This window comes from Falco biarmicus, chromosome 3 (assembly GCF_023638135.1).
Source record: "Falco biarmicus isolate bFalBia1 chromosome 3, bFalBia1.pri, whole genome shotgun sequence".
NCBI classification, from domain to species: Eukaryota; Metazoa; Chordata; class Aves; order Falconiformes; family Falconidae; genus Falco; species Falco biarmicus.
This window is the reverse complement of record NC_079290.1, coordinates 80,796,474-80,807,031: the sequence shown is the minus strand read 5'-3', so window position 1 is coordinate 80,807,031 and position 10,558 is coordinate 80,796,474. Positions and strand designations below refer to the sequence as shown.

At 43.2% G+C, this 10,558-nt stretch overlaps 1 protein-coding gene across 15 annotated transcripts in view; it reads left to right on the top strand.

The window, feature by feature from the left end:
• The first annotated feature begins 1,461 nt into the window (after window positions 1–1,461).
• Window positions 1,462–10,558, top strand: part of IKZF1 (IKAROS family zinc finger 1) — a 70,779-nt gene continuing 61,682 nt past the window's right edge. For 2 of the 15 annotated variants that reach the window (XM_056330477.1, XM_056330460.1), the window contains exon 1: window positions 2,557–2,857. In XM_056330477.1, the coding sequence (XP_056186452.1) occupies window positions 2,794–2,857 (64 nt within the window). In that variant the 5' untranslated portion in view covers window positions 2,557–2,793. Of the gene's footprint in view, window positions 1,558–1,705; window positions 1,894–1,987; window positions 2,130–2,186; window positions 2,304–2,553; window positions 3,022–10,558 lie in introns of those variants that run through there. The other 13 variants (XM_056330470.1, XM_056330471.1, XM_056330467.1 and 10 more) reach the window with 12 other exon arrangements.

The window sequence follows — 10,558 nt, the reverse complement described above, 5'->3', positions numbered from 1 at the left end:
AGTACCTAAGCGTGTATATGAAACCATCCCTTAACAGGTCTGCTTCCAGTAGCTCTAGGCTTGGGTAAGCATCACCAGGACAGTGGAGCTGCCTTCAGACAGCCCACTGCTGCTGTCCCAGCAAGAAACTTGCTGTACCTGAGGGCAGGCTGCCAGCAGCAATCTGCGTGCTGCCATGGCTATACCGTAGCAATTCTCAAGGGCATCAGCCATAAAAGGATCTTCAGAACATCTAAGTCCTGAGAGCTCCTATGAGCTGTTAACAAACCTAAGCACAGTGAGTTGCAGAAGGTGCTTACATCTCACAAGATTTGACTTAAGCAGGCTCAGCTCACACATGTCCAGCATCTTGATTCTGACCTTAAAACTCTTAGCGAATGTTTAATGAGAAATCGTGGCTTGCACAGTGTGAAATCTCCCTTTGAAAACACGTGCCAACCCCCCTGGTAGGCTGGAGCACACTCAGAGCTGCTGGCCTGCAGGCCCTGCGGCAGCTGGAGCACAGGAGAGCAGCGAACAGCTCCTGAAACAGATCCTTGGTGGAGTGTTAGTCCTTTTACTTCAAAATGTCTGGACACGTGTATCTGTGGAAAGTTGCTGCATTCCCTTGAGTTAACCAGCTTCTGCTTTCTAAGAGGGTGGTTTGATGAAGCTCTCCCTGGCTGCATTTCCCAGCCTTTCTGAGGCAGAGCTCTTTGGGATTTCCTGAAGAAAGGTACTAACTGCTGTGCATGTGGTGGCACCTTTCTGTGGATCTTTTCTTTCTTTCTTTCTCTTTAATGATAGTGTGTGATTCTACCGATCAAATACTTTTGTTGCCCTACATGAAACCTGCTGGAAGATGTGGAGGTATTCTGGAATAAGTAACAGGAGAATTTGGCTCCAGGTTTCAATCCTATCAGATCCATACAATCTGCTTACAAGTTCTAGTAAAAGGAGGGTTCTGCATCTCTGTAAAGACAGTGTGAAAAATAAAAGAAATTGAGAAGCGCTAGGTATGTCTGGTTCATCCCAAGCGTACCCAGATATTACCCTGGTTTGTGAAGCTCACAGGTCTGCAGAGCTCCGAGGGAAGGAGTGCCTGGTATAAATCCCCAGGTACAGTCTTGCCATTTCTGTTCTGAAAGAAGCCCAGCTTAGCACTGCAGACCTCATTGCGTTGCACAGTATAAACTTGTAGTAAGCACTAGACAATTTCTGTTCCGAAGAGCTTGTGTGATAGGGCCCTGATCTTTCCAATGCTTATGTGCTTGCTTAACTTTGCATCTCTGGATTATCCCTTTTAAACCAGTGAGATTACTCGCATGCATAAAGTTATGCCTTAATTTTTTGTAATACAAGAGCACAGATAAAGATAGGATGTGAGAAAGGAAGTATTATTATCCTCATCTTGCAGACGAGGAACTGAAGCACAGCAAAAATGAGATCCTCACCCTACACAGAGTGTATATGCGCTTAATTCTTAAGCGTACGAGGAATTTCCGTCAGGTTCACTGTACCCTGTGGACTGAAGCGTAAGGTCTGAATTTCAGTGACTGTCTCTGCCACCGATTTTAAGTAAGTTACCTACGCTCTGACCCAGCGGTGTTAAATTCCAGTGCTCGGAAAGCGTGGGGCACGTTTCGCATGGGATGCGAACGGCCAGGCTGAGATAAAGGAGGACGGTCTGACCCCCTTTTGCCGTAGCTCCGAGGCGTTACAGGTGGATGTCTGCAGCTGGCGGCATGTGACAACCCGCCGCGCCGTGCCTGAGCGCTGCCCGCCGCTCCGAGAGACCCCCAAGTCCTGGCGCCGCATGAGCCCGGCCCCGGCAGCGCCCGGCGGGGGCGCGGAGCCCGGCCCCTCTCCCGCGGCTCCGGCTCGGCGGGGCGCCGCGCTAGAGCACCTCGCCAGGTAAAGGGCCCCGCGGGGGCCGCCGGCCGCCCCGCTCCGCTCCGCCACCGTCCCAGGGCCGGCACCTGCGGGGCGGGGGCGCCGGCGTGCGCGGGTGCGGAGCGGGGCGGAGGGCGGGCGGGAGCCGCGGGGGAGGGACCGGGCGCGGAGCCGCCGCCCGCGGGGCAGCTCAGGCACATGGAGCGGCGCCGCCGCCACAGCTGCCGCCCGCCCCGGCCCCCGCCCCGGCATAGCAGGTACTGCGGGGCGGGGGGTCCCGGGCGGGCACCTGCCCCAGCCCCCGGGGGCGGGCGGGGGGGCAGCCCCGAGCGGCTGCGGCGTGGGGGTGAGGAGGGGCGGCGCGGAGCCGGCGCTGCCGGGGAGAAGTTGCCGGGAGCGTAAAGTGGGAGACTGCGGAGCCCAACAGGCAGGTCCTCCCGTCCCGTCCCGTCCCGTCCTTCCCCTCCTCCCCATCCCACCCGTTTGGCTTTTTTTTTTTTTCCCTCTTTTTTTTTTTTTTTTTTTCCAAAAAACATTGCGCCGCAGTTTGGGTGTAATCCAGGCGTTTTGGGGCGCTTCCTTCAGGTTTCGGAGATGAGCAGCCGCAGGGAGCTGGCCGGGAAGGGGAGCTCATTGATTGGGGGGGGAGCGGCGGGGCGGAGGAAGCGTTACCCCACGCGGGAGCGGGTGCGGACCGCTCCGCTTCCCTCTCCTCCAGCCAGCGCCGCACTCGGGTTCATGACAAGCCCGAGGTCGAATTGCTTGCGCCTGTAATTTGCAGAGGGGAGGCAGGTGTGGAGGTTGTAAAAGCCTTCGGGAACTTGTAAAATTAGCAGGCCCTGTGTGCTTGAGGGGAACGGCGTTAGAGGAGAAGTTGCTGACTTCCGAATAGCGGTGCCACCAGAAGTTTTCCTCCTTGCGATGCAGCCTGTCACAGCCGGAGGTTTTCTCCCGCCCTGCTCCGCAAAGTTAGCCTCTGTGAAGGGTCAGTTTCGCTCTGTAGTCATTCTTAAAGATGTGCGTAGTTAGAAACTGTATGTGTGAAGAAACGATTTCCCGCTGCAGCAGTCGATTCTAAGGAAACTTTAAATTTTGTGCTTCGAGAAACCTGATTACTTCTTGGATTACTTTTCTACCTTGGTCTAGAAGGTACGGTAACGCTGCCAGATGTTGCGCAAAGCATTCTGCTTCAAAAATTGTTAGAAGTTAATAACACTGTGTCAGAAAAAAAGATGTAGCTTATGATTGCAAATTGTTTCAAAAAAGTGATGTTTTGTGGAATGCAAGAATTTTCAGACTGGTATGGCCGCTGGCTTAAACTATGTAAATTACTGTTGAGGAATACAATGTCGTTTCTTTTCTCTTTTTCTCTTTTTCTCTTTTTTTCTGTCTCCCCCCCCCCCCCCTTTTTTTTTTTTCACTTGTACTGAGTCTGCTTACACATGTAAGCGTAAGTAGTGTTTTCAAAGGACTTTGTGTGGGGATCAGGAGTTAAAATAAGAGCTTTCTGACTAGGTATTTTTCTTTTCAGTAGATGATATTAAGGTTACATCCATATGCAGTTACTGTCCAGCTGTCCAAAAAACACCCAAATGAAATAAACCAGGTATCTAATCCTGATTTTACTCATTCACCTTAACAACCCATTTGCTAGACCTTAATAGTCTAGTTTTAAACTTGGGAGCTGTAATGCATTGCAAGGGCCAAATTTTTTAAAAGCTGTACTTGGTTAGCTTCAGTTGACTGTTCATATCAATTGTACCTCCCATGCATACCGGAGTACTATATAGTATAACTCTCTATTTAACATTATAAATGATCATTGAAAGATAAAGAGTAGTAATATATTGTGTTTAGAAGTAAGTACTGAAATTCCTTGCAAATACTTGGAAAGCCTTTATGTGAATCAACGGAGCAGGGGCATGTTCTGAGTATCTTGTGGTGCTGCTCTCCTGCCTTGCTAGTGAATAGCATGGTTCGAAGTGTTCAGAGTCTTTAGTGAAATAGACAAATTAAGGATGGGATGACTTTCCTATATGAAAATGTAGATCCTTACAAATTTTCCAAACCAAATTTTTGCCCTTAAGTAACTTAAGTAACAAAGTAATAAACTTTGTTTATTCTTCTTTCTCTTCTCTAGTGAGGGAAATTAAATCAAAGTGAGAATGGATTTGTTCATGTTACCATGAAAATGCCTAGAATTCCTTTTAATGGGTTAATATAACAGTAGCATGCAATAGTTCATAATACATTCCTATTCCAAAAGGTGTCATTGCTTGCATGCAGAAGCTTCTTTCTAATATTGATATGCTCTGCTTTGATTTAACTTATAAATATTTGGTTTAAAACTGAATAAGAAATACAGGATACTTAATACTGCTTAAACTGCTGTATGCCCCAGCCCCTCAAGATACCTCATTCCTTAGCAAAGCTCTTCCAAGTTTTATTTTGATGCCTGTATGCCTTATTGCTTTATCAAAGCCTTTGAAACTGCTGCATATTGACATGAGAAACAAGTAAGTGTAGACCAAGAACTCTTAAAATGATAGCTGTCCGTAGCAGAACTGCATGGGGGAAGTGTCCAAAATACTGCAGAGCTCTGCACTTTGTCTAGTTCATGTTTCTGTTATCCCAGACTTGCTTCCAACCTTAAAATATTTTCTCACATATATTAATATTGGTGACTATTCATTCCATGTGATTTTTTTGGGTTTTTTTAAGTAGCCTAAACTCAGAACTTGATATACTGCAAGTTTATATTAAAAAAAAAAAGAAATATAAATTATATCCCTAATGATATGTTAAATTTAAAATTAAAGGCAAGGAGAAGGCAGGCTTATCTACCACAAGAGAAAGCTGACCAGACTGAAAACAATGGAATTCCAGTGCTGGACAACCTCAGGAGCCAGGATTTCAAACCTAATACACTGATACCTGCAAGAGTCCTCTACCTCCTGGGTACAGCTTCCAGGGGAAGAGACAGAGATGCAGAGGCATAATGTGGAATTGTACAGACTGTCCTAATTCTGTCGGGACTGCTGGACCCTGGTAATTAAAGAGGGATTGATAATGGGAAGATAGGGCAGAGGACTCTTGTCTCTTTGCCTTTCATGCTCCCAGTAATGGGAGAAGCTTAGATTGATCCTGTGTGCATGGTTTATCCCAGCTGAGTGTATTTCTCAGGGTAGCTACCTAACTCAAATTGAGCAAAGTGAGTGCGTGTATTTTTAGGAGGTCCCATACTCAGGAGCCGCAGTAGAGAGACAAGCTTGTTGTACACCTGTGACTTTCCACCTCGGCTCCCGGCTGCCAGTGCTCACTCCGAGAATGGTCTGGTTGCATGTTTCCTTACATAAGCATGAATGACACCTTTGTCATTTGTGTTACGTGCCGTGTACGATAAAAAATGCAATGGTCTTCATCTCAGTGTTACTGTAGCCATTTTCCTTTCCCTTGTGGACCTTAATATGAGAAAAAAAACAACACAAAAAACAAAAAAACCCAACCAAAAACCCAAACCCCAAACCTGGTCCGCTTGCCACTTCCACTGCATAGCAATGCAGAAATGTAAGTGGAGAATCAATCCACAGAGTTTTACAACAATGCAAAACTTGTTTCTCATCGTTAAAATTGGATAACTCCAAACTGGAGCCAAAAACATTTCCAGATATATTTTATTTGAGTTTAGGTACTTGTGCTAAGGTTACAATCTTGCAGAAAACAAGGAAATGGGTACAGTCTGTATTTCAGCAACAGAAAACAAGGGCATAACAAATCGTATGCTGTTCTGGTAGATCATTTTTGGAAATATTTTCTTAAAAAGTCCAGAGGATATCAAAAGTCATGGATCACAGCCTAATTGTGTGGCTTTTTGTCAGGAAAAACTTCCACTGGACACTTTCGGGATTTTTCCCCCCCCCCCTTCGGTTTTATGTGCAAGAAGAGCTGTGTCCATAGTGAATTTTATTGTTTTTCAGTCAAGATTCACATATGTACTTGATTACATCTTGACTAGTCATTATTTTCCACTATTATTAAAAGTAATAGAATTAGACCAAAGAAAACATATTAAAGTAGTAAAATGTAGTGTAGCAGTAATGGGATCTTTGGGAAAAGTTGTCATCCTTATGAGCACAAGGTCCGATGCGCTGCTGGTACCATAGTGGGCTCCCCCAGAATTCCACTACTAGCGACAAACCCCACTTTTCTAGGAAGTGTAAAATGACACAGAAAGAAAGGTTTTGGAACCATTTTTCGTTCTCAGTATCCTTACCCCGCAAAAAAGAAAGAAGACAGGGAAGGGGAGAAGGCTGCGCTGCTGTACAAATGCTCTTGGAGTCTATGCAGTTGCTAGATACCTTGTATCGGTTGAGGAGTGTAAGGTGAGGACTCTTGGCAGTTGTTCTGGAGCTATGATTCTTCAGGAAGCGTTTTTTAAATGCTTGCAACTCAACGCAAGAGTCAAGAGGAAAGGTATATTCCTCGCTGGTGTTTTTTTTCCCATGTAATCCAAACATACTTTCTTTTTCCCCTGCTGGAGGGGAACAGCCTTTAGAGATGAGTGTGAACTCAGTCTGAGGCAAGATAGGCAGCCTTGGTCTTGTCAGTGTTACAGCAATTTTTAAACAGGAGGCTGCGTTAAATACCTTTCACTCATCCAAAGTAGCTGCAGGAGTTTTATCTCCCTAGTGGCTATCCAGCAAAACAGACTGACTTCAGCTGGGAAACTCCCTGCTTCCAAGGTCAACTGTGGTTTGTTGTTCCTACATCTGAATCTATACCTAAACATAACTACAACTTGGAGTCAACACGAGTTTTGTTTGCTCCCTAAATTTAAACACAGTTACCTTAGCCCCCAAGGGTATGTTGTGATCTATCTTTATTAAAAGCCCAACAACTTCTGCCTTGCCCTTCTCCTTGAAGACACACCTTCCTCCATGCTTTAGGCTGGTGAACAAAAAACTTGTTGCTGGTTTTTCTGCATTGAGCAGGCCCCTACCAACACAGTGTGGTGACTGCAAAATTAGGTCCTAGTCCTGAAAAGGTAGATGTGTGTCCTTAGCTTTATTTGTACCATTGCAAATTCATGGGGATAAGACAGTGCAGGTTTGGGACCTGCATGGCATGCTCGTGCTTCTTGTATAAATGCCTCGAAAGACCATTCAAACTGCAGTTTTTGAAGAGCAGTCACACTGAAATTGTCGGGGTTTTTAAGCAGTGGGAACGGTCTGCTGCTTTAGCTTATTTTGAAGTGTATTTCATGTGTAAGATTTAAATTTCTGCTTCTGATCCCAGTTGCTCTAGCTATATCAGTAAAAGAAAACTTGCTCTCTATCTATAAAATAGATCTGATTCCCTGGTGCATTGCTTCATTTTTCCACTTGTGTCAACTCACTAAAAACAGTGAAGCAATTGCAATATAAAGCTGGAATTGTCCGTAGTGGATTGGGTCCAAAATATTTGCAAAAGCAGAGTGAGTTAACTGAAATGCGTAGTGTGGAGAAACTTGCTAATTCATTTCGATTATAGTAATTTTAGGAGTTATTTTTAGGTTTATTTGGGGGGAGAGGGGGAATCATACAGACCTCTAATATGCTTATTCAGGCTGATAATGTCCTTTAATAATCCGTAACAGCTTGAATAGTTTGAAGGGAAATTAGGAAGCAATTCTGTGATCATGAAGCAGAGTTATTGAAACCTCCTATAATTTGGACAAATCGACTACTGATATATTGTTAGGGATACTTGGCAATAACATTTCTAGACATAAGGGGATCCTTTTGTGTTTTCTCTATTGCATATTTAGATACACTGTGCTAAGGATATCATACACTTTTAAAATCCTACATATATGGATACAAAAAGTACAGTTTTGCATCTGCTGCTTGCTTTCTCTTGAGTGAGAGCCCTGGAAGAATATCCAAGAGCTCGATTTGGCCACTTGAGAACGTGCTATGTTCTTAGATTGAGTGCCTTAATTTACACACCTCACCCTTTTTTTAGTCGGTTTATTTGTAAGACGGAAATGTGTGCATTTTCTTTGTCATGGTGAATTTATTCCACTTTTCTGCTTGATTTTCAGTGAATAAAGGTGACAGAGTTTAATGAGTTAATAAAATGTGGCCTTCATTAGGAAAATTACCTTCATATTTTTCTCATATTATGGAAACAATTTGTAATGCTTCTGGTTACAATTCAAAAACCTGAAGAAAGAATCTTTTTTCATATTTGCAATGGTAGCAAGTACAGTAATTTGCACACAAAGTCAACAAAAGGACAGATTATTTTTTTAATTATATCCTTTAACGATGAATTGCTACATTAATATAGTTGAAACTCAGTAAAATGCTAAGAGTGCATATGGAAAACGTACATGCACACAAGATGCACTTTTTATCATTTGTCAGTGCTTTGAGAAAGAATTCCCAAAGAACTAAGAATTATGTAGGATCTTTGAGACAACTTTTTTTACACCCTCACAATTGTTCACTAACACGGAAATTAATTTTACATGTGCTAGACATATAAATGTTTCACATCTGCTCTGTTAGCAGAGTTCTTTTCTCAATCTAGTGTGTTGAATTACAGTGCTTCCTTCATTTTGCAGACAGGAGCTCTCCATTGAAATTTGACTGTATGCTCATAATTGTATTGTCAATTCGTGTAGTTAACCAGAATTTACACTAGGCAGGAATAGAGAAATGACTGAATAACTAAACATCTCCCTAGACTTTGTAAAAAAACCTGAATATGGAATTAGTGTAGAGGGAGAGAAACTGATCCACTTAGTTTTAATATTTTTCTGTTTTAATTCAGTCCTTTAAAAGACCTGGAAGGTGGTTTGGTTTTTTTAAACAGAAATGGAAGGACACTGAAGTGCTTATTATGACTCTCAGTTTCTAGTTTTCAGAAAGGACCACCCCTCATCTTTGTAGTTATTATTTACATTTAGCTGTGTGATGAGGCGGAAATTAAAAATAGAATTAAAATGGTTCTAAAGTAGAGTCATTCACAGAGATTGTGAAGTCTAGCATATTAAATTACAATAATAAAGCTAATTATCAGCTCCTTGCTGAGATATTGAATGCTTTTAATTAAAAATAGTTTGTAGGATTCTAGCCATTTTCTTCAAGTATTTCCACAGATTGTACAATGCATATTACCTTTTACCTGTGTTTAACAGCTTTCCTGTTGTGTTCAGTTGTATGTAGCACATTCATATATGAAGTTAAAAGTCTATTAAAAGAAAAATTAGGTCTTTTGTTTAAAATGAAACTAAATGCTAAATACTTTTACAAGGGTGTCTTTATTCATCTGTTCTCTTGGTTGTTGGTTCAAACTCATTGACTTCAGCGGATACAAGAGGCTTGGTTCTGCTAGGTTGAGACCCTCTGGTGCAATTAGAAAAGCAGCTGTATTATGGTTCTGCAGGTAGATGCAACTCCCAGCTTAAAACCAAAAAGACCGGTGACACATACATGATGATACATATCACTCCTAACCTGTCATTAATGTGCAAATTCTCCTGTCAGGTATGTTAAGATCTATAGGTCTTAAACTGTACTGTGTTTTCCAGGCTGCAGACTGGTTTTGCTTTGTTTATTTAAACTTCTTTTTATATGTTGTGGGTGGTTGAATCTAAGACCCATTTTAGGAGCTTTGCTTCAGTTTACGTTGTAAAGTGGGTTGGGGTTTTTATGGTTTTGGTTGTTGGTTTGGATTTTTAGTTTGCTAAAGCTGCAGCCTATGTGATGAGGAGCCAATGCGACATGTCAAAGACCACAAAGATGAGATGTGCTCACACATGGGTGCTCAGTTAGGGCCAGCTGCTTCAGTGACCTGTGCGAGTGGTCCTTTTTCCTGCCACGGGGCTGCTTGCACAAACAGGGATTGCAAAATCAGCCCTTTCCCTGTCAGGGCTGTGGAAGGAAGGCTGGGGTTTGCCTCTTCGCTTGTTTGTTTTATCACAGTTAACCCAGAGCTGCTGCTGCCAAAGAACGTGTGTTCCCCTCTCTTTTCATATTTTTAAAAGCACTTGCAGAACACCAGGTTCCTTGTAGAAGATTTCTTCTCCCCCCTGCTTCAAACTTCGTGGGTGCTCATATTTTCTGCTCTGGGGCTTCATGGAAAAGTGTGCCTGCCCCTGCGGAGTGCGCTTGGCTTGAGACAGAAGTGTTCCTTCAGGGACCTTTCTATCTGCTCAGCAAGGCTACACCTACAAATAGTCAGGAAATATGCGGTTGGATGCAATGTTATGTTTGTGGATGTAACAGCAGAAGTAGAGCTATCTGTACTTAAAAGGGCTGCTCTGAGTTTAGGCGTGCTGGTGTAAGCCCAAAGTGGCCCCACAAGTATCAAAATTTGTTTTTTTCATTTCCATACCGTCAGTGAGGTCCTGTTCTGCTGAGTGTGAAGGATGTCTTGTTCCAGAGAAGTCAGTACATAGATAGTTTGGGAAACAAAGAAGAAAATAAAATAGCTAGTCTTTGGCATTGGGTTAAGTCATTCTGTCGAATTATATCAATGGTCCAATCTTGCAGTCTCTTAATGTCCTAAGGGAGAAGGGTTTGTAGAAGGACTGACATGCATATATGTTTGTTTGAATTGATAAAACACTGTATAAACGCTAAGCATTCATTTTCTTGACAAGGAGGTTTACTTTTGAATTTGCATTGTAAAACAGGAG